Source organism: Plecotus auritus (assembly GCF_963455305.1).
Source record: "Plecotus auritus genome assembly, chromosome: 4".
NCBI classification, from domain to species: Eukaryota; Metazoa; Chordata; class Mammalia; order Chiroptera; family Vespertilionidae; genus Plecotus; species Plecotus auritus.
The window spans coordinates 21077530-21102168 of record NC_137775.1 but is presented as its reverse complement, the minus strand read 5'-3'; the positions used below and the strand labels follow the sequence as shown (position 1 = coordinate 21102168).

Sequence of the window (24639 nt, the reverse complement as noted above, 5' to 3'; positions counted from 1 at the left end):
CCTCCCGCGTCCCTCCCTGGCCCCAATTGTGCACCAGTGGGGTCCCTCAGCCTGCACCCTCTCGCAATCCGGGACTCCTCAGGGGATGTTGGAGAGCCGGTTTCGGCCCCATCCCGCAGGCCAGGACTAGGGACCCCACTGGTGCACGAATTTGTACACCGGGCCTCTAGTAGTATTACACAATAGATAGGTATAAAGAGGCTTATCACAATATCTTCTTTTAAAAATTGGTAGAACATTTCCCATCTGCATTCTCAAAGATAGTAGGCATAATGAAGTTAAAAAAATAAATAAATCAAAGTCAAAATACTTCAGGAAAATACTACATTTCCCTCTTAGAGATTAATATAACATATCATTAGCATATTAGACTGTGAAGTTATGTTATAAACAAACCAGTTTCAAAGGATTTAACCCAGCATTTCCTAAAGATATTTCACTGTGAAGTGCTACTTTGGTGGGCAACCCGTTAGCATCATGTGGAACAGCAATGTTCTGCAGAACACAATTTAGGAAATGTTGATCTAAGGATGCCAAAGACTCCAATCTTGCTTTATAAACCAGATCTGTTGAGTCCATCCTGAAAGATCAGAAAATCTCAACACAGTCCTCTAGATGAGGAACTAGAAGATAGAAAGCCAAGAAGGTTTTCCATAGTGGTTGGAGTTTCTGGTGAATAAAAGTCTTCCAAGCAGTAAAAATAAAGAACTTTCTAAGAAAAAATTTAAGTGAATTACATTAACATATAGGCACCACTTTGCAAATCAACCTTTCTAAGTGAACTGTGAAGAGTAACCGAAGGAGCATTTATGTAAACCCAACTTAATGCTGATTTTTCTCAAAATTATTTTAGTAGAAAATCTCTTTAAGTGTATAATTGAAGTTTCTTCTTTTCTTCCTTTATTCATTTATCTCCTACCCGCCCTCCCCCACACTATTTATATTTTAACCCTTACACCCAAGGATATGTTTATTGATTACTAGAGAGAGAGAAAGGTGGGGGGGGGGGGCGCATCTGATGTGAGAAACACCAATCTGCTACCTCCCATTCGTGCCCCCAACGGGGATCAAACCTGCAACCTTTTGGTGTACAGACGGCACTCCTACCAACTAGAGCTACCCACCAGGGAACAGTATTATTTTTCTTAACCTATACACTAGGGTTACAGATATATGTGTATGTCATTTTAGAAATGTGAAAGGAAAAAAAGCACTGTTAGGCCAACAAGTTCCTACAGCAACTGGGACATTCCTTACAATAAATATTTTCATAAAGCATATTTTAATACACAATTCCTTTAGATGCATTGTTATAAACTGTATAGACAAAGCTATGGAGCTCTATTTCCAGCTATACTATTCTTTTTTCAAGACAATCATTTGGCTATTATTAGTAATGATGCATTACCTTTATTTTAGGAAGATTTTTATTTTAGGGACAGCTGTTAATTAATATAGGGCTCATTTAAAATGAGAAAAAAAAGAAACAAGAACAAAAGAAATATGTAATATTTGTTTAATTTTTTTCTTCCCAAGGTAATTATCAAGTACTTTTTATAATTATCTGCCAGGCTCATGGTGATTAAAGTAAGAGCATTAGACGTTACTAATTCTTTTGATTTTTTATTAGATTTCTCTATAAGTTGCAAATAAGAAAAATACTGTGGTATATTTTGGCCATGCATTCCTGTACTACCTGAATGTTATACAATAAGGTTTTAATGTTATCTAAATATTGGTCAAAGTCACCACTTAAAATAAACAAGGAAGCCATATCAAGAGAGAAAATGAAAACAGCCCTATCTGTTACTAGTTTACTTAAACTTTTTCAATAAGCAGACAAGACTTCATTCAGAAGTTGGAATGCTGCGGAATCCTTTCTGCTACTATTGTAACACAAGTCATCTTAGTCCCATCTAGTGTTCAAAAGCAGAAATGTAACCAAGAAGAAATACAATGAAGAACAGCTAATGTAAAAAAAAAAAGTTTGCCAAATCTTCAATTGCTGTATCTCTCTTTTCCTTTTTTTTTTTTTGCGGGGGGGGGGGGGGGGAGCGGGGGCGGGAGGGTGGTAAGTATATCATCAAAGAAGTCCATTTCACAAGTAAGTAAGTGCAAATTAATCATGAATGAAGGCTGCTAAGATCCAATCAGACCCAGACTGGCAGATAATAATGGAAATAATAATTTATGAAAAACCCATGTTTATACTGTAAGGATAGAGTGAGTAGACAATAAGGTCCTTATTTTATGGAAACAGAAAGAGGTTAAGTGATTTCACCAAGTCCTCGGGTTGAAAAGAAAAAGACCCTGGTTTCATCGGGCATAGCCAAAAGCTAACTAAAACCAATGCACACAAGCACTGGGCTCCACCGATCTAGGCAGAGAGACAAAAACAGTTTCAAGACACTTACATAAGGAACACATCAAAGTCTTCATTCCAAGCAATAATGGTTTAGCTTCTTGAAGAAACACAGGACACTTGGCTCTCCCACTCCCTAAATCCAGAGCATGAGGACTGTCAGTTTATTTTCCGGTGCCATACTTTCCTGGCTCCCACATGTGCTGACTCTTCAGAGCCTCCATCACCCGTCTTACTACCAACCCCTGACCTCATGAGGCTGAGTCAGCGCGTCCTCCTTTGATCCCCAATTCATTTCCAATCCCATTCCCCACAGTAGCTGTTTTCAGTATTAGGCATTTCCTTCTTAAAACTCGATTGGGCCCTAGAATCTGTATAGAATTAAACAGAAACCCAGAGGTAAGCCATAGAGTGTTGGCTTGTGTACTGAAGGGTCCCCAGTTTGATTCTGGGCATGGACATGTACCTCGGTTGCAAACTCAATCCCTGGCCCTGAGCGGGGCGCATGCAGCAGACAACCAATCCATGTGTCTCTCTCACATTGATGTTTCTCTCTGCCTCTCCCTTACACTCTCTCTAAAACAAACAAACAACAAAAAACCACCCCAAAACTAAAAAACCCAATTGGAAAATAAAAAGATGCCATCTCATTACCCTAGTGCAGTGGTCGGCAAACCGCGGCTCGCGAGCCACAGGCGGCTCTTTGGCCCCTTGAGTGTGGCTCTTCCACAAAATACCACGTGCGGCGCACACTTACAGTGCAATTGAAACTCCGTGGCCCCTGCGCAGAAGTCGGTTTTCGGCTCTCAAAAGATATTTCAATCGTTGTATTGTTGATATTTGGCTCTGTTGACTAATGAATTTGCCGACCACTGCCCTAGTGTGTTTTCCTTTAATTTCTTCATTTTCTCCAGGCTGAGAGGGAAGAGAGTTTATCTTATCCCAAGGTTAGCCTGGTGTCCCCAACTGTTCACAATTTGGATAGCTCCCCTCTTCCCCTCCACAGCGTGGCCTGTAACCAGGCTCAGACTCCGTGTCGCAAACCCTCCTGAGGCCGACTTCCCTTCCACAATAATCCACTTTCACCTTCAGGGCCAAACTCCAGCTGCTTGATGTCCCTTAGAGTCATCTCTTAACTTTTTGCAAATTGGTTTCTGCTTCTAAGACTCTTATTTTAATCCTCACAGGACCCTATGAGATAGGTATTGTTATTAATCCTTTTTGTAAAGGAGGCAACTAAAGCTTAGAAGAGTTAAGCCACTTACCTGACTAGATTGGCTGCCATTCCCCAAATAATACCCTTGTTTTCTCCCCCAACCCCACCCCCACTCATCCCGGCTTAAACATACACTTTCCTGGGCCAGGAAAATTCCATGCCAACATCTAAGTACCAATTCCTATCCTCTTTCAAGGTCTAGCACAAATCTCATGTCTTCCAAGAAGTCTTCCTGAAGAACTCTCCAAGAATCTGCCAGTCCTTCCTTCCCCGTGCCACGACTGACAGCAAGCAGCTGGTTCTGATAACTAAGCACTGACCACCGCTTACCCTGTAGCCCAGACAGTGTGTTCCTCTCCCTCCCCAGATCCTGAGCCCCTCAGGGCTGCAGTGCAGCACCGCCCAGGTTTCTTTTATCTGGGTTCCTCATTGCCATCACCAAGGATGCTCCCCAAATTCAACAGATGATAGCAACTGTTACCTTTGACCTTTCTCTAAGATACTGACAACATGCTGCAAACATTACTTTGGGACACACAAAAAATTACTATTACTCTCAATTTGTGAATGGAAAAGCTCCATCTCTAAAGAAACAACAAAAAGAAACACAATGTTCACAGTCCACTTAAATACACTCAGTGAAAGGCTCCAGCCGCCTGTTTGGTCTAATTCATTAACTCAGTGCTTCTCTTTTTCATGGATCTGTTTGCTGATTTTCGCCCTGACTCACAGGGACACCAGACTGAATTCAACGGCCGAAGCTGCAACCTCATTCCTCCAGGTCTGTCAACTCAACAGTCAGCTAAGTCCTGTTTTTCATGCCTTCCTGGTTCCCAGAAGACAAGGTCACAGGAACAGGACATTTCTTAAAAACTGCATTCCTTCCCAGTGCCTGGGGGAGCAAGGGGGTGACCCCTTCTCCCTGTGCTCGGTGCGGAGCGCAGCCCCGGCAGCAGGGAGATGAGGAGCGAAGAGGCTGCCACTGCCTGGGAGGACCGGGCACCCTCACTGCGTGGCTCTCCCTCCCACATCTTTAAAGTCCTTGCTAGTTCAACCTTCTGTGATGTTAAGGATGATTCTAAGTCCAATGGCTGTCCAGGGTATAGAATTAAACAGAAACCCAGAGGTAAGCCAGTTTTTATTCTAATATATACAATTTTCCTTTTATAAAAAACGATTTCAATCTTACATAGATTTAAATCTTACACTGTGTTCCTCTCAGGAAGGAAGAAATGTTTTATTGCAACCAAACATGTAGTATCACAAATATGCGTGTGTGTTTAAATTCCTACTAAGGGAAAGAGATAAAATGACTATCCAGTTCAAAGGGGAAAAAAAAATCTCAGTTCCAAACTATTTTAAATTGAGAAAGGCAATCAATTTGTAACCTCAATTACATACTTAAGTCATTTAAGCAGAAAAAAAATTCCAAAATTCAAAGATCAAAGAACATAATCCTATCTAATAAAGAGGGAATATGCTAATTGACCGTCACACCCTCACAAAGATGGTGGTGCCCACAGCCAATAAGGAGGGAATATGTTAAGTGACTGCCACACCCTCAAAGATGGCAGTGCCCACAGCCACAAGATGGCGGTGCCCAGTCTCCTCAGCCCCACCAGGGTGTCAGGCACACTGCACGGCCAGGCCTGCCCCCTAGGTGGGTCCGGCCATTCCACGCGCCTGCCTCCGGAGTCCCCATCCCCTCAGCCCCGCAGCCGCCCAGGGCCAGCCCGAGGCGCAGGCAAGCCTTGGATGGCAGCTGCCCAGCCACCCAGGGCTGCCCGAGGCTCAGGTAACCAGGGCCGGCTGAGGCTTGTGCTGCCAGCAGTGGCAGCAGCAGAGGTGTGATGGGGGCGTTGCCTTCCCCTGATCGCCAGGTCGCCTCCCACCCCTGAGGGCTCCCGGACTGTAGTATTTAATTGCACCGGGGTTCTAGTATTAAATAAGGCTGGAGAAATTCCAGCACACTTAAGCAATTTTCAATATGCTTCAATTGCATATTGATGAAGAGAACACTATATTCTTTTTTTTGACAATTAACAAAATATAATTTCATGTTAACAGTTAAAAGTATAAGTAAATCCTCAGAGTACATTCCATCCTAAAAATGATTATTTTGTGCTCATCAAAGTACAAAATCAGAGCTACAAGCGATCACTTTTTTTTCTCTGCTCTTTCTAAAAAAGGACTCAGAATCCTTTCTACTCTCTAGGCATCAAAGAAAAGTGACTGTGACAAATTCTTCTAGACTTCCTCATCACTATTATCCAGAAGTATGTCAAATAGATCTTACATCTAATAAACAACTTACACTTTAAAAACCCTGTAATACTTTTAAGACCACAAAAATAACTAAACATTCAGGCAAAACCTAAAATGAATCAGAACTTCAAAAACAAAAAGCTCTCATTTCAACAAACCATTTTATTTTTTCCATCATCATTATCCTCTCTCTGTCCTCTTCCACCTCCACCCACCCCTTACCCCTGCAATCACCACACTGTTGTCCATTTCAATGAGTTCTCTCTTATTTTTTCTTTTTTGCTCAATCCCTCTAATAATTGTTTTAAAGTTTCATTTATTAATCAAAGGACTAAACCCTAGTCATCACGTCGGTACTGTCATTATCACAGCATATCAAACTCAGGTGGGGAGACATGTATTTGACCCGGAAGGGACAGACTGACATTATTTCTAAATTTACAGTTTCTCATCCATTCACTCACTGAAGATCAATACAGATAATTTTAAATGAAACAAAACCACCAATTTACAGGGAATATGAAGAACAGAAAAACATGGTAAGCAACATGACAAGGATTCAATCAGCAAACCCAGACTGTGGGAGACTCAATAGGATAAACAACCTGGTTTCTTCAATAATAGTTATAAGGAGAAGAAAAAGATATAGAGGAATTGGAATCTATACATTAGAAAAGATCAAGAGGCCCTGCTGGTGTGGCTCAGTTGGCTGAGTGCCAAAACCGGTACCGAAGGTTGCTGGTTCGATTCCTGGCCAGGGTACATGCCCGGGTTGCAGGCTCCATCGCCAGTAGGAGGCAGCTGATTGTTGTTTCTCTCTCACACTGATGTTTCTCTCTCTTCCCCTCTCCCTACCTCTCCCTCTAAAATCAATAAAAACATGTTTTTAAAAAAAGGTCAAAGAGGCATATCCAAGAAATCACAAAGTGTATATACACCTCATGTGAACCTAAAACCATCAAACTAAAATAAAGCCCAAGACAATTGGGGAGAATGCTTACATATGTTAGTAACATGATAGCGTTTATAACATTACATATTTAGAAAAAAAGAATCTCTATCTTTAGAGGTTACATAATGAAATATTTTAGAGGTTACATAATGGAAATATTCACAGATGACATGTTATGATATCTGGAATTTGCTTTAGAACAATCCTTGAATTGAGATTTTAGGAGTAAGAATGCAAAGACAAGAGTGGATATACATTGATAAGTGCTGGTGCTGTGTAACGGTGGCAGGAGGGACACTCTATTACTCTACTTTTGTACCTGCATAAAATGGTCTATATTTCAACAAAGGTTTTCATTGCAAACTGAATAAAAAGATATCCACTGAGGAAAAATTATTATGCTTTGCAGAAAAAATCTGGGGAAAAACACACCAAGATGTTCAAAAGTAATTGACTCTGTGATGTAAACACAGAATCATCTGTATCTTAAAAATTCTATAAAAAGCATATGTAACATATAATAAAAGGATTTTTAAAATCGAATAGCAAATGACTTTCACTATCTTTTTAAAAATAATGCAGTAAAACTGATGAGTGTCTAAGAATCTGAGATATCTATCACTTCTCTAAAATTTTATCATTTCAAGTTTTCTCTAGAAGGAACTAAACACTTCAGAAATGCCTTTCATCAGGAAACTGAATTATAATGATCAATGAACATGAATTGGATATGGAAAATCATTACTTCAATTACTTAATCAAAATATAATGGCTTTAATATAATCTATCTATCTATCTATATAATCTATCTATATAATAGAGGAATATGCAAATTAGCTGGGACACCGTAAAGTCACAACGGAACAGCAGGGACCTGAGGCTGCACGGTGCCTGGCCAGGGCGAGGGACCTCAGGCCGTACCCCCTGCCCCACAGGGCTTGATAGGACCTCAGGCCGCACCCCTTGCTTGGCGGGGCTTGATGGGGGACCTCAGGCCATGCCCCCCGCCCCGGTTCCAGGCAGGGAGACCTCAGGTTGCGCCACCTGCCCCAGCGCCTGGCCAGGAGACCTCAGGCTGCGCCCCCTGCCCCAGCAGTGGGCTGGGGACCTGAGGCTGTGCCCCCTGTCCGGCGGGGCTTGACGGGGGACCTGAGGCTGCACCCCCCCGCCCGGAGGGGCTTGATGGGGGTGGAGCCGGCCGGGTCTGGGTCTCACCCAATGGGGTGGGGCTGGCCCGGTCTGGGTCTCCTGCGCTTTTGAAGCGCATGCGGGTGGTGGGCAGGGACTTGACTCTGGGTCCCGCGGCATGCCCCAGACTCTGACAGGAGAGAGATTTTCATATACATTTTACTAATTTTCTTTCATCTCTGACACTTCTATTATAGAGAAAGGGCAAATAGCAATATTAAAATATTTCCTCTAATTAATTCCCTTTTAATGTGCACGAATTTTGTGCATCAGGCCACTAGTTATTTTATAATTATAATTTTATAATATGTTGCTCCTGCTACATTATGTAGTATATCCAAACACAATAAGGATTAAAAACAATATTCCTCAATTACTATATTTGTATTCAGTTATTGTAAATGGTTAAATTAGTTACTAGACATAAAAATATGAGAGATAGATGAAAATATTTTTCTAAAAAATAAGGGATGACACCCAAGCCTGAAGGAGGAAGCTGTGAGTCTGTGTGGGTCACATGTGAGCATATGTTGGGATGGGGTGTGTAAACTGCACTCCCACAGTAGAAAGTCAACTAAAAGACAAATCACAAAGTAGAACTAACGGGTGTTATTTAGAAATACACGCCGTAGGGAACAGGAAAAAGTTAAAGATCTGGAGTAGAAAAGAGTGGGGCAGCATATTATTTTCTGTTCAAACTTTGATTACAATTGTTTTTAAACCATGCACCTGGTTTACCTGGATAAACACTAAATTAGAAGAAACACACACTGCAATGGAAAAATGTCTCACCAATAGTCATAGCTCTCATCCCAGTTGTCAAAATGTACCAGGAAACGATTGTCCACCATATCTGTTACTGTAGCAACACAGATAAATGCAGGGTTCTTTTTGTCTACAGCTTCAAGCTTCATTCCAACTCGGAAGCCTGATGGGATCACTGTCTATGAAACATACAGATTTAATTAGAGATAAGCACACCCTCAACAGTGAGACCCGCACCCTCTCTGCACCTCTGGGTGAAGGCCTGGCATCCACCAGCTGTGTCCACACCATTTAAGAATCTTTATAGCAGGGTCACTTTCCAGCAAGAGCAGTAAGAAAAATGCCCTGTTGCTACACCCAATTAACTGTCCCAATTAACTATGTGGAACTCAAAACTAAAACACCCTCAGTCTCACAGAGTTTAATTAATATTAACGTGTGTTTTGGTACCTTAGACGACTATATTAGTTAGGCAAGTCTGATTCACCAAATAAGTTCCCTTTCTGTTTTTCTCTTCCTTGATTATAGAGTTAACAATGAAAGTTATTTCACACAAAATACGCACTAAGTTAAAAATGTGTGTGAGTCAGTACACATTCACTCCCACTTCTGAAAAGATTTCTCAAAAGAGTACTGAAAGTAGGTCATCTTCATAAATGAACTGGCTGTTAATATATATAGCTATTGAAATAGTTTGTAATATAAGAAAATCCATAAATTATTAGCCATCTGGGACATGGACCTAAGATAATAAAAAATTCAATAAAATTTAGTGCTTAAGGGGCAGTAAAATGTAAACTTTCCTTATAATCTTTTGTGAGGAAAAATATCCTAATCTCAGTGAAGTGTACTTGGGCATCAATTATGCCCATCACAATCCCTCTGCCTATCTAAAAATAAAATCCTTCTGTCTGGCCAGCGTGGCTCAATGGTTCAGCATTGACCTATGAACCAGGAGGTCACAGTTCAATTCCAGGTCAGGGCACATGCCCGGGTTGCAGGCTTGATCCCCAGTGTGGGGCGTGCAGGAGGCAGCCGATCAATGATTCTCTCTCATCATTGGTGTTTCTATCTCTCTCTCTCCCTTACTCTCTGAAATCAATAAAAATATAAATAAAAATAAAATCCTTCTGTCCAGACTGAAAAATACTGATACTATCTTAATTACTTTAAGCAAAACAGATGCTGTCTCTCTTTTTAGTATAAATATACCACTGTCATTACAAACTATAGATGGCCCGGTACCTGAAAATGTTAGAATTCAGTCCTGGCTGAATTAAAGAAGCAGTCACTAATGCTACAAAGACACTTTGTAGCATACTTTTAAGTCCTGAAATTATCTATCAGAGTTCTGACCATAAATATTTGAGTATTCTAAGGCAGAGGAAACTACAAAAATTAATTGCTTCTTAGATACCAATCACATAACCCAAGATTAAGTTGTGTGCTAGCAAAGCACAGAATTTAAGAAGACGGTTCAAAGCAGTTAATCAAATCCCCAACTGAAGTCTTCATCAGAGAACCAGGCAGGGATGAGGAAACTTGGAGTAGTGAGAGCAGGCCATTGGGTTTTCCACCTAACTGCCCTTGTCTGGACAGAAAATACCTACTAACAATGCAGAATTTACATTCCAGCAATTAAGCTATCCTCTCAATTAAGCTGCTTTAAAATATTAATGTGGCTCATTTGATTTCTATTACACACACCCTTCAGTTCTCGAATTCGACCAGGCTTATGTTTAGTTTGATCAGAGAATCTTTTAGCCATTCCACTGATGATGAAAACAACAGGTTAAAAGCATTTCCCAAATGGAGGGTATTTGGACGGGGGGTGGGAAGAACATCTTCTCTAATCCTCATATATATTTTCATTTGGAGGGAATGTTATTGAAACATTACTGCCTCTTTCCACATTCTCACTCGCTGTTACCTGACTGATGAATCTGCAGGAAGGAACAGGTCATACGCTAAATGTGGAAGGGTGTGTATGCCCTGGTCCAATGCTCCTGGGTTTGGGTGGTGGGGCAGGAAGGGCCAGTAAATCTTTTTAATTCTAGGGCTCAGAACCAAGAAGCACTCATTTGATAGCAGATATAGGCCATGCAACTGAGCCCTTACTGGTTACAAAGACAATATTTTGGTTTTCTACCTGATTGCTCTCTGTTCTTTCCAATTTGATCAGAACTTGAGCCAGGAAGAAGAATGTAAGGTATCAGGCCTCCTCAGAGATGTCAAATGTAATGGAAAGTAGTAATACAGGTCAAGAAGGAGAAAGTACACACACATCCGATGGTGCTGCCGTTATACTGAAAATAAAGCTAGAAGCTAGAGTGAAGGTGAATCAGAGTCTCTAGCATACAAATCCAAACAGGGCTCCGTTCGTCTCACTACGTGAATCCCATTGCAGCAGCACCCGGAACAGACGACAGTAACAATAAAGCATCCCACCAATTTACTTTTTTATGCACCTTACCTGTAAATTACACCTGCATTTTGTACTATGTTGCCTGCTACTATTCAATAAAAAAAGATAACCATGATATGGCTATAAGAAAAGAATTTACTTAGGAAGAATTTAAGCTAATTTTAAAGTTTAATTAAGGTAAGAGTACTCTATTTACCAAAGCAATAAAATTTGTTACAGTTTCTTGCTATCACTTGGAATTTATCCTACACACAACAGCCACTTTTTTTTTTTTTTTAAGAAAAGGTATTTTGGATGTACTTACTATATTCTGATTCTCAAATAATGACTTGGGAGCAGCCTGAGCTTTACATGTCTTCAGGTAAGTCTGCCAATTAAATTCTTCTTCTTTATAACCTAGAGCAAGAACACATAAACAGACTTAGTAACATAGCAAAATATTTCACTTAGTTTTCCATTCTCACTTTTTTTAAAAACATATTTTTATTGATTTCAGGTAGGAAGGGAGAGAGGGATAGAAACATCAATGATGAGAGGGAATCATTGATTGGCTGCCTCCTGCACTCCTCCTACTGAGGATCAAGCCCGCAACCTGAGCATGTGCCCTTGACCGTAATTGAACCTGAGACCCTTCAGTCCGCAGGCTGATGCTCTATTCACTGAGCCAAACCAGCTGGGGCCCATTCCCACTTTTATCTGTAATTCAAACATGCCAAAATCAGGAGATCAAGTGATTTTTTTAAAAAATATATTTTTATTGACTTCAGAGAGGAAGGGGGAGGGAGAGAGAGACAGAAACATTGATGAGAGAAAATCATCAATTGGCTGCCCTGGGGATCGAACCCGCAACCCAGGCAAGTGCCCTGACCAGAAATTGAACTGTGACCTCCTGGTTCATAGGTTGACACTCTACCACTGAGCCACACTGGCAGGGCCAAGTGGTTTTTTTAAACAGACAAAATTTAAATCATAATTCATAACTATGCATTTTTATACACAGGATGTGTTTATTTACAACAAATTATACTAATTTTTTTTCAATTCTGAATAAATAGTAATGGATATAAAGAAAAGGTGTAAGGAAGTAAATACATATTATACTTAGGTATGCTTCTTTTATTACCCGGGCATTTCTATCAGTATTTAGGTAGAACTTCTTAGCAGTAGGCTAGAGATCTGGAGTAGTCAAATTCTTTATTTTTCCCTTACCTATTCTATTTCAGGAGACTAACTTGTAAGAACTAATGGGAAGCTGGAAAAATAGTAATACAATAGATTAAATCTTTTTGGCCTATCACCACAGGATTGATAATTCAAGATTTATGAAGTAAGCATGTTGGTAAATTAGAATAATGGAAATGTCCTTGCCTTAAATTTTACAACTTCATGCTTAATGTTGATAAAGCCAACCTTTCCTTACAGAAAGGAAATTTAGCATTTTATCTTATCAGTTCTCTGCTACTCCCATTAAAAGCATGAAAAGAACAGCTAATAAGTCACCATATATAAGCGGTCAATTCATATAAAGGCTTATAGATTTTCTTCTTTACCCTCATTTTTTTCTATATGTTTTTGTTTAATCCCTCAGCTATTTGAAAATACCATCCTGCCATTAATTTTTCACTTAAAACCAAAAGATGCTATTAAAAAACAGTTACTGTGAGGCAGGCCCAAAATATCAAACTAGTAACAGGGATCTTTTTTATCATGTTAACACTACTGTTGCAATAGCTGAAAAAGGAAGGAAATGTGCCATTATTAAACAGAAATTGACTGAAAGATGGTATCTGTTGTTCTCAGATCTTTATGTAAACATGAAACAGGCAAAATTATTGGCAGACTGTAAAGAACTCAACAATAAAAAACTAATTGCTATTAGTTCAACCACCGTCTAAACCAATTTTTAGTGTTATACTGTCTTTCCAATCTGCTAAATATTGACATCTATATATTCAACGCATGATTTCTTGAGACTTCATATACATTAAAATATGAGTAAGTAAACTTAATTTTGTAAACAGATTAAAAGTAATTTTTCAAATCAGCTTTTTCAAAAAAATATATATATAAAATGGAAATCTGTAGCTAAAATTTATTTGTAGTCAAAATTAAGTACCATGCAAATGTTATTTTATATGCAAATAAGTACAAGGACATAGTTTATTCTCTTGAATAGGATTTTACTTTTTTTCCTTTCGCTCTAATGAGTGTATTTGTTCATCAAGCTTAAATTTGGGCCTATCTGAATTATAGAGCCTGAATTCTTAAAAATTCCAAATCAACAGGTAAAAATGTTTTTATAGAATTTAAAATATGAAACCAAAAAGTGACAATACCTTTGGGAGGGTGGAGCTTATGGCCAGTTTTCTCACACCACCCAACTGGATGAATATCCAGAGCATCTGCATTAACCCAGAAGTCATAGCAATCAGGATACCCATCAAAGTGCAGCTTTATCCGGTATCCACAAACCTGAAATAGGGGACGGTTGATTAATTAAAAAACAAAAAACACACCCAGAATGCGGTGTGCATGGACATCCAGTATGATACAGCTTATGTTAATCAAAGCACCCTCATTAACAGCAGCAAACGCATGACAAAATCCAAAGGCCAAGGCTATTATGTACATGGGAAAGGCTGGGCTGCAGTGTTCTGGCTTCATCCCTGGTTACATCAGGAGCATGGATATGGGATGAAAAACACTTTTCCCACACGTACACATCCCATCTCATTCGCGCATCACCGTGGGGGGCTGGCGTGGAAGCAGCCAGCCCAGCACAGGCACACGGCTCCTGCCGAGTCCCCGAGCGCCTGCCCAGCTGCACACCGTGCGGGCTCCTGTCCCTCATGAAGTGCCACACGCAGTGGTATCCAGCTGCACACTGAGCTGGCTCCTGTCCCTCATGAAGTGCCACACGCGGTGGTATCCAGCTGCACACTGTGCGGGCTCCTGTCCCTCATGAAGTGCCACACGCAGTGGTATCCAGCTGCACACTGTGCGGGCTCCTTGTCCCTCATGAAGTGCCACACGCAGTGGTATCCAGCTGCACACTGAGCTGGCTCCTGTCCCTCATGAAGTGCCACACGCGGTGGTATCCAGCTGCACACTGAGCTGGCTCCTGTCCCTCATGAAGTGCCACACACGGTGGTATCCAGCTGCACACCATGCGGGCTCCTTGTCCCTCATGAAGTGCCACACGCAGTGGTATCCAGCTGCACACTGTGCGGGCTCCTTGTCCCTCATGAAGTGCCACACGCAGTGGTATCCAGCTGCACACTGTGCGGGCTCCTTGTCCCTCATGAAGTGCCACACGCAGTGGTATCCAGCTGCACACTGTGCGGGCTCCTTGTCCCTCATGAAGTGCCACACGCAGTGGTATCCAGCCAGACCAAGGCTGGTGCAGACTCAGAGAAGTCAGCAGATCCTCTTTCTCAAATGATGACTTGGGAGCAGCCTGAGCTCTGCATGTCTTCAAAGCATCTTTTCCCATTATTAAAACTCCACAGTCACCATTTTACTTTAAAAATAAAGCTTACCTCAGCCACTGTGAGGACGCAGTACACGGACTGATGCTCAGGGTCCACGCCTTCTAATTTCATGCCAACTTTAAAACCATTTTTGTTATATGGAAAGGATTGATACTACAATGAAAAATGACAGCAGTTTTAGTATTTTATACAGAATGTTTCATTAAAATTATGAATAATTACCATTCTTAAATAAAGTCTTTAACCAAATAAATAAATAACTTTTAAAAATTCAAAAGACAAGGATCACCTCATGATCCAATGGAAAATGGATAAAGACTACAAAGAGGTCACAGAAAAGAAAATTTAAATGTTTTACAAATTTGAAAAGATGCTCAACCTCGCTCTAATAAAAGTCATATAAAAATTACACAAAAATATATTTCACCTATCAGGTTGGTGATGTTAAAAAAAGTTTGATAACACTGTTGGCAAGACTCTAAGGTAACAGATGCACACATACATCACTAGTAGGGATATATAGTAAATTGCAATCTCATGATATCTATTAAAAAAGAACACTCTCTTCAGCTCAGCAATTCTAATTCTAGGAAATTATCCAACAGAGATAACCACATGTGCAAAATGGCAGGTGTACAAAATTATTCATTAAAACATTTACATGGCAAAAGATTTGTGTATCTATCTTCCATATGTACATACAGTATTCCTTCTTATGTCGAATCTGTAATAACTTAAAGTGCTCCCTAAAGGTTGACATATATATGTGTGTGTCATATCCTATCTAATAAAAGAGTAATATGCAAATTGACCATACCTCTGCTACACCCACAAGCCACGCCCACCAGCCAATCAGGAGGGAATATGCAAATAAACCAAACCAAGATGGCTGCAGCCCCAGAGAGCAGGAGGGAGGCTTGGGTTTCCCTGGCAATGGAGGAAGCCAAGCTTTCCACCTGCCCTTGCCGGCCCAGGCCTCCACTCAATGCTACAAAGTTTCAATTATAGAAGACAAATAAAGCCCAACAGAAATGGCAGCAGCCATGGAGCTGGAGAGAGCAGGAGGCTAGGGTTGCCTGAGGCGATGGAGGAAGCCGAGCTGCAGCCCTGGCCTGCTTTGGCCTCCGCTTAATGCTACAAAGTTTCAATTATAGAAGATACATAAATCCCAACGGAAATGGCTGCCGCCACAGAGTGAGTAGAAGGCTTGGCTCCAATCAAGGCTACAAAGTTTCAATTGTAGAAGATAAATAAATCCCAGATGCCAGGGCCTCTGCTTGGGTCGCCCCTAACTGCCCTCCCCAGGCAGGCGAGCAGTTGGGAGCCAGCAGTCCTGGATTGTGAGAGGGATGTCTGACTGCCCGTTTAGGCCCCAGTGGGATTGGGCCTAAATGGGCAGTTGGACATCCCTCGAGGGGTCCCAGATTGGAGAGGGTGCAGGCTGGGCTGAGGGACACCCCCCCCCCCCGTGCACTAATTTCATGCACAGGGCCTCTAGTATGTTAATATATGTCACATGTCAATCCATAGGGAGCAGCTTAAATTACTATGGAACAGCCGTAAGATTGCATTTTATACATTAATATAGAATGATAAAGGAAAGAATGAACTGAGATGGAATAATTTCCAAATTAAGTTAACAAAAAAGCAAAGTCCAAACAACAATATGAGTGACATACGTTATCATTTGGTTTAAGAGGGGGAGAGGATTTGGATCTCCATACATTGCTTATCTCAACCACTGAGCCATGCTGGTCAGGCCTATACATAAAATTTCTTTTTAAAAACTATAAAAAGGCTATTACTCAAAGGACCAAAGTTACAGTAAATAATTACATAGAATAAGTTCATAAGTGATCATTACTGTTTACTAGTAAATTAAATGTTACTGTAAAGAACTCATCCTAATATTTACTTGTCATACTTTTAAAAAAATCCCTAAGTTTCTACATATTTAACAAGATATTGATGGCAGACTTATTATATACTATGATTAAATATTAAATAATTTAAACTAGCAATCAACAAACTATAGTCTATGGGTCAAATCAAGGCCACCATCTGTAATTGAAGTTTTATTGGAATACAGCTATATTCATTCACCTATATATTGTTTCTGGCTGCTTTCAGTACAGCAACAGAGCTGAGCTGTAGCACCCGAGACCAGATGCCCACAAAGCCTAAAATGCTTGCGCTCTGGCCCTTTACAGAAAAAGTCTGTTGATCCGTTTTAGCCCAGGGGCAGCAGCTCCTAGCTAGAACTACACTTGGCATCTATACCTTTAACTGATTTTAAATTACTTATGATACAATATTTTCGCTGTAGTTAATAAAATATAGTAATTCATTTTTAGATTTTTGTTGTGATATTACATAAACCTCAGTAACTCACTTCTATTCTCCCAAAGCTATCATATTGACATGAAATTTCATGCCAGTTTTTTTTTTTTTTATCTACTAGTTTTTTAGTAATAGCAGAAATACCTCTTAAAATTGAGTGAAAGCTGGTAAATGCTGAGAGGAAAGAGCACGTGTGTAGCTGTGTGCCTATGCACACAGCTTGGTGGAGAGGGAGGCGTCATGTGTTAATGCGAGCTGGCCCTGCAGGCACCCCTCCACATAAATACACACATGCAAAACAATATGCTTGAGAAATCATCCCAAGGCACAGGTGCTAAACAGACAGCGGACATGGCAGTGCTGACTCCAGATAGCACAGCAGCTCCGTGCTGTCAGACACAGCGCTCTCCGGAGGGGCCGTACCTCCTTGAACAGCTTCGTTGGCACTGCCACAGCCTTTTCCTCTTCCAGGTAGGATGCCCAGCACCAGGCCTTCTTTCCTTTAGGAGGCAAACCTGAAAGGCAAGTGGGATTAAAATGACAGAATCTCCAAGTCTAAAACATTCACAGATGTGCATTGTGAACTCTCACTTCCCTAAACACCACGAGGCCTGGCTCTTCTCTTACGACCACAGCTGGTGTTCTCCGTCTCCTCCCTTGGCTCCTCTTCCAAGGAAGTGGGAGCCAGGCAGTAAACTGCAGTGTGTATCTGCAGCTATGAGGGTGGAAGAAAGGCTCAGAAGAACTCAGAGTAAAGGAAGAAGACGCGGCAGAAAATCAAGACAGAAGAGTACCACGGAAGCTACAGGAAGCAGTGCTTCTAGAGGCAGGATGCTCAAAAACTAAGAGGTCAAGAAGTTGAAAATGAAATGGCCAGTGCACTGAGTGGTTAGGGCAGTGGTCGGCAAACTGCGGCTCGCGAGCTGCGGCTTGCCGCTCTGTTGACTAATGAGTTTGCCGACCACTGGGTGAGGGAATGGCTACCAATTACGGTGAAAGGGAAGAAAGTCAATTCAGTGATGGACAGATTTTGAGCAGCAAAAGAATATATATGATAAAGATATCGTGTCAGCTAAAATCAATTTTATTTGGGATTAACTTGACAAATAATGGAAATAAAAGGAAAATGCAATAGCTGGATAGGAAAGAAAATTGGGGGAAAGGTATTTTAGGGATGAGATCTGAACCAGCTAAGGTGGAGCTCATGAAGAGAAAAAAGTCTGAATTGCTAAGGAGTAAAAATAAATGACTAAAGGAACAAGGTCCCACAGGGGACAGGGCCCTGAGAATAGAAATGAAGGTGAAGGGAGAGAAGGATTAATGACATCTTTGAGGCAAAGTGCTGAGTAACTGAGAATTTATTCCCTTTAATCTCAGTGACATAAACTAGAAGCCATCTCCCCCAATGGTAAAAGTTAGGCTGTGTGCTTGAGGCAGGTTGAAATGTTTCAAACGCTTTTCTTTCAAGGCTTAAAAGATGAACAAGCAAGGAATGCATCCATCACAGAAGAGGAGCATTGGGTTCATAGTCCTGATTTGTAAGGACAACATGACTGGGTGAGGCAGAAGTGAAGCTGTGCAAGTGGAGTGACCTAACGTGAAGGACTGGCCAGGCCGGAGTGGCAGGTCAAGGGGATAAGCCCAGCAGAGGACACTGGGGCTCTAGGAAAATGATGTGAGGTCCATGCTGAATAAGGTGGGAGTTCATCCACTCAAGTACCAAAGGGAAGGGCCTGAGGACTGGATTCCTCATGAGAATAAAGTGTTGCCAGAGGAAAAATGAAAAAAAAAAAGGTACCATATCAGGAGGCTGTGGTTTGAGAGAAAACATTAAAAACTTACACTCTTAGGAAATGAACAAGAACATAGGTGTTAATAAAAGTGCAGAAATAGATGCAACCTACTGATGCTCAAATAAAGTAAGGTGTTCTCGTGTTTGTCTGGACACTATTCAAAAGTTACCAACTTCCATTTTTCCCTTATCTATTTCTTCAAAACTATAATCTTTATTGATAAAATTTAATTTAAGAAATCCCAAAGTAATACCTTAGCTGCCCTAATGTGCATTACAACTAAGACTAAAACGTCTACTCGCATGAAATACTTTAAGTTTCATAAAGTTACAAGTAAAGCCTTTTCTTCATCGACTCACCCTGCTTTAACACAGCTGAATCACCGCGTCTTTTCCTTCGGGCTCTCTGTGAACCCCTCAGGATTCTCCCATCTTGTTTGTTCTCCTACAATAAGAGAGGAAAACTATGATTTTTTTGAAAGTTTGTAAAACTGGCACCAACAAAAAGTTAGAGAGCTACCAGAAAGCATTATTTGTTTTGTACTTTTCTTCAATTTCACTTCCTAAGTTTTAAGGAAAGTAAGAATATATGTAATTTGAGAGCTATGCTGCTTTTGGCCTAAGGTCATCACAAAATAAGAGCATTTCCAAGAATTACTCTGTAGAATAGCAGGAATCCTGCTCCCGCCTCCTTGAAATAATTTCTTCTCTTAGCTCCTGGGACCCTCTGTTCCGATATTCCTCACACCTCCCCGGCCCCACTTCTTAGTCCCTTTCCTAGTGTCTCTCCTCCAATCCAGCCCTCTTCTGGTCTCTAACTAATCTCTCTCCCTAAGTTTTAAAGGTCATCTTCCTACCAGATATCCCAGTCCGTACTCCACACTCATGCATACACCTGCCTACTGGATCTCCACTTGGATGTCTCATAAGCATCTCAAACTTCTTAAAGCCCAAGTAACTCCAGATTCCATACTCCAGCCTTGCCTTCCCATCCTCAGTAAATGGCATCATTATCCAGTCAATGGTTCAAGCCAAAAGCCTAAGAGTTAGCCCCGATTCTTCCCTTTCCCTCACACACCAACAAACCTACCTCTGACGGATCACAAATCCACTGTTCTATCTTACACAGCCCCCTTAGCTGGTCTACTACAATAAAATCCTAACTGGTTTCCACTTTTGCTCTCACCTGGCAAAGCTAGAGTGATCATTTTAAAACATAAATAATATCACAGTGTTTCCTTGCCTTTAACTTTCCAATGGTTTCCCATCACACCCAGAATACAATGAAAACCCATTACTCTGGTTTACCATAAAGCCCTCCATGGCCTGGATCTCTTCAGCTTCATCTGACTCTACTCTCAACTGTATTGTCTTCTTTTATTTCCTCAAACAAAACATGATACACATTACTGTAGGAACTTTACCTTAAGCTGCTCCACTTCCCAGAGGGCTCCTCACTCCTAACTTTACCAAGCTGACTCCTCCTTAGTATTCAGATCCCATTGTTCATGCCACCTTCTCTGGGCGGCCTCCTTGACAACCCAACTTAAAACAGCCAATCCTCAAGCCCTACTGTAATTCTCAGCAAAGCACTTACCACAGGCTGGCATTTCTCTTGTTTATTTTATTATATGTTCCCTTAGTAAGAATGTCATGTCCCTGAGAGTAGAGACCTGTCCTGCTGCTGTCTTGTTCATCCTGCATTCTATTTATTGAAAGAAACTAAAGGTTCATTGTCACATTGTCAAAACTGAAGGTCTACTGTTGCTCTTTCTCTCCAGCAATAAGCATAGGAATTCCTATTTCTTCACCCTAAGAGAGGGGTACTATTATTTATAACTAGAGGCCCAGTGCACGAAATTTGTGTACGGGGGGGGGGGGGAATGTGTCCCTCAGCCCAGCCTGCACCCTATCCAATCTGGGACCCCTTGAGGGATGTCTGACTGCCAATCGGGCCTAAACAGGCAGTCGGACATCCCTCTCAAAATCCAGGACTGCTGGCTCCCAACTGCTTGCCTGCCTGATTGCCCCTAACCACTTCTGCCTGCCAGCTGCCAGCCTGATCAATGCCTAACTGCTCTGCTCCCCTGCCAGCTTGATTGCCTCTAACTGCCCTCCCCTGCTGGCCTGGTCACCCCTAACTGTCCTCCCCTGCAGGCCTGGTTGCCCCCAACTGCCCTCCCCTGCTGGCCCGGTCACCCCTAACTGCTCTCCCTTGACGGCCTGGTCACCCCCAACTGCCCTACCCTGCAGGCCTGGTCCCCGCCAATAGTCCTCCCCTGCAGGCCTGGTCCCCCCCGCAAATGCCCTCCCCTGCAGGCCTGGTCCCTCCCAACTGCCCTCCGCTGCAGGCCTGGTCACTCCCAACTGCCCTCCTCTGCAGGCCTTGTTGCCCCCAACTGCCCTCCCCTACAGGCCTGGTCCCCCACAACTTCTCTCCCCTGCAGGCCGGGTTGCCCCCAACTGCCCTCCCTTTCAGGCCTGGTCCTTCCCAACTGCCCTCCCCTGCTGGACTGATCGCCCACAACTGCCCTCCCCTGCCAGCAATCTTGTGGCGGACATCTTGTGTCCACATGGGGGTGGCCATCTTTGACCACATGGGGGCAGCCATCTTGTGTGTTGGAGTGACGGTGAATCTGCAGATTATCTCTTTATTATATAGGATTCCCATTTTGAGATGAGGACAGCAACAAAGAGAGAGTAGGTAGATAATGTGCTGATGGTAACACAGAGAGCCGCTGACGCAGCATTTGAAGTCAGTAACTAGCTGCAGAGCTAGTGCCTTTGACCATGGTGCTACCCACTTAGGAAACACCCCTGTATTCCCCTAAGAGATACTAACCATTTCATCATCTCTCTCTTCTGCATCCTCCTTGGAGTCTGCTTTCAGAGATAGCTTCGGTTTCTTCTTCCGACTGCACTTAGGGTCTTCCTCCTCGTTGTCTTCTCCTAGGTCCCTTTCCTCCTTCTGATCTCTGCTGCTTGTAAACCCAAAATAATGACAGGAAACAATACCTATCAAACATCTACATGGTGAGTATCAATGCAAATTCTTTTAAAACATCACCCTCCAAAGGAAAAATATTTAACCACCAGGATAAATGTATAGACATTAGAATATCATAGGTAAGGAACATGTCAAACCATTGTCATGTATTATGACACTGTCAAGGTTAGAAAGTGGATATTAGCTTGTACATTAATTTCAAAAGGGGACCAATACTACTGTTATATGTGAAACAGATTCTCACAAGTTTAAAATAATTTGTCTTTCACATCTGCCACCCATACTAATAAAAGAATCAATTTTTGCCCTAGCTGCTTTGGCTCAGTGGATAGAGCGTCAGCCTGCAGACTGTCGGGTCCTCGGTTCTATTTCGGTTAAAGGCACATGCCTGGTTGTGGGCTAGATCCCCAGCAGGGCGTGTGCAGGAGGCAGACAATCAATGATTTTCTCTCATCATTGCTGTTTCTATCTCTCTCTCTCGCTCTCCTTTCCTATCTGAAATCAATTAAAAAAAGAAAAGAGTCAATTATTCAAAGATATTTTAGTCTTCAGGGCAACTTTAAAACTAGGATTTATCAATTATTAAGAATAACAAGTCCAAATGAAAAAGGCCAAGTGTAACTTTGTAAAATATCAGTTGGCCAACAAAAACAGACAATTCACAAGACTGTGCTAATTAAAATACATGGGAAACTCCAGTGAAATATAAATGTCAAGTCATTTATTTACGGCATACAATTATATGCAAGAAATACATCTTCTTGGTAAAAAGCTGAATTCTGTCAGATAATCCCCAAATGACAAAGTCACACCACTGTCAGTCACAGCTGATGTCACTTTCTCGTATTTCTTTTTTTTTTTTTAATATTTTTATTGAGTTTATTTATTTCTGACAGGAAGGGAGAGGGAGAGAGAGAGAGAAACATCAATGATGAGAGAAAATCATTGATCGGCTGCCTCCTGCATGCCCCACATTGGGGATCGAGCCCGCAACCCAGGCATATGCCCTGACTGGGAATCGAACCCATGACCTCCAGGTTCATAGGTCAACACTCAACCACTGAGCCACACCGGCTGGGCATTTCTTGTATTTCTTAGTCTTCCCTGAAATCATCAGTAACATAACTCATTACGTTACTCACTATGATCTTCATTCAGTTGATTTCCAATCAGCTTTATTCCATTTGTAGAGTTTTAGCTGAGTTAACTAAGAACCCTCCAAATATAAACAAAACTGTGTTTCAATAAACATCAGTATCATCAAAATATGTATGTGACCCAGAGAACTTTAAATACTCTGAGCTGTGAAACAATCAAATTCGTGTAAACAAATGGCTAAAGAAAGAGGCAGAAGTTGTATTGCAGGTGAAACACAGGCAATAAAACTCAGATCAGACATGACTAAGGACACCAAGTCAAGTAATGAGATGGAGATCCATGTGTTTCTACAGGAAATGTCTTGGGAAAAAGAAGGGCATGAAAGGGCGACGGAGGTCAGACAGCCATGACCGTGGACTCTAAAACCCATTCTGCAGATGGAATGGAACAAAAACCTACTTGTCTTTGATATGCCGAGTACAATTCTGGCTGCAATAGTTTCCTCCAGAAAGACATTCATCTACGTTGCCATACTGACAACAGTTCTCACAGAATGGAAGCCCTTCTACTTTTACTGGCTCCTTCAACCTGAAGGGCATCCCAGTCTTCTCTGAAAAAACTAGAAGATGGAAAGAAGAGAAAAAAATGTAAAACCATGGCAGAACACATTTCAAAATACACTTAACTTTTTCTTCTAATAATTTTGTTAGCAACGCAATAAAAGAATGTTTGTTGAATGAATGAATGATCAAACTCTAGGATTTGGGAGAGAGAAGAGGATGGATGAGCTTGGCAGAAATCACTCAGATCACTTACACAACAAAACAATTCTGCAGGAAAAAAAACCTGTCCAAGGCTTTTTCTCCAGCGTTTGAAGTAAAACGAAGAAAATTTCATTAGTCACTAAATTCAGAAAATTAAACCGTCAATCTTTACAATCCTATTTTATAGATGTGTCTTTGACAAAACTTAAAAAGGGTTATCTATGTTATTTCATGTTTATTACATTTTAATGAGTAATTTTGTTTTACTAAATTGGTTAAATCAATGTCTCTCTGTTTTACTTTTAATGCGGCAGATCTCCTGAATCACAATTATCCAAATCGTTTAGGAACGCACATTTCCTTTTGCCTGAATCGTCAGGCTACTCATTCATTCAGCAAACATTTATCAGGCACAATTTAAGCTAGGCACTGGAAATGACAGTACAGCCCTTGCCCAAGAGAGCTCACAGTCTAGAAGAGAGGACGGGCAAGAGAACCAGTATTTGTAATAAGAAGGGACGCATGCAGTAATTGAAGCACAAACAGGTTTCAGAAGTAGTACAGAGGAAGACGTGAGTCAATCGGCCTGGGGTGAGGTCAGGGGAGGATTTTCTGATATAAAACCCCAACAGGGTTTTAAAAGCCAAAGAGGCATTTACCAACTGGACAAAGTGAGAAGCAGCACCCCAGCCAGAAGAAACAGCATGAGCAAAGGCAAAGATGCACGAAGCCACAGGATGTGCTGGCAGAATTACAGGTAGCTCAGTGCCGCTGGCACTGCCAGAACACAAAGTACAAAGAACAGAACAGAAAGCAAAGAGATAAAGCATGCAGGTGGGTGCAGGCCACCCAGATCTCTGTATGTTTTGCTAGAGATAAAAAGGAATGGTGAAGTGTCAGAGAAGCAATCTACACAAGTTCCTCTAAGTTCAGTATACAGGGTAAACTGGGTGAAATTAGAAGCAGAATGATTC

At 41.5% G+C, this 24639-nt stretch overlaps 1 protein-coding gene across 2 annotated transcripts in view; it reads right to left on the bottom strand.

Annotated features, from left to right (window-relative positions):
• L3MBTL3 (L3MBTL histone methyl-lysine binding protein 3) overlaps positions 1 to 24639 on the bottom strand; it is a 95185-nt gene that overhangs the window by 36776 nt on the left and 33770 nt on the right. For both annotated transcript variants that reach the window (XM_080664594.1, XM_080664595.1), the window contains 8 exons: positions 23361 to 23520; positions 21639 to 21777; positions 19157 to 19241; positions 17428 to 17519; positions 14713 to 14817; positions 13510 to 13645; positions 11478 to 11569; positions 8776 to 8927 (listed from right to left, as the gene is read on the bottom strand). In XM_080664594.1, coding sequence (XP_080520720.1) covers positions 8776 to 8927; positions 11478 to 11569; positions 13510 to 13645; positions 14713 to 14817; positions 17428 to 17519; positions 19157 to 19241; positions 21639 to 21777; positions 23361 to 23520 — 961 coding nt within the window. The remainder of the gene's footprint in view (positions 1 to 8775; positions 8928 to 11477; positions 11570 to 13509; positions 13646 to 14712; positions 14818 to 17427; positions 17520 to 19156; positions 19242 to 21638; positions 21778 to 23360; positions 23521 to 24639) is intronic.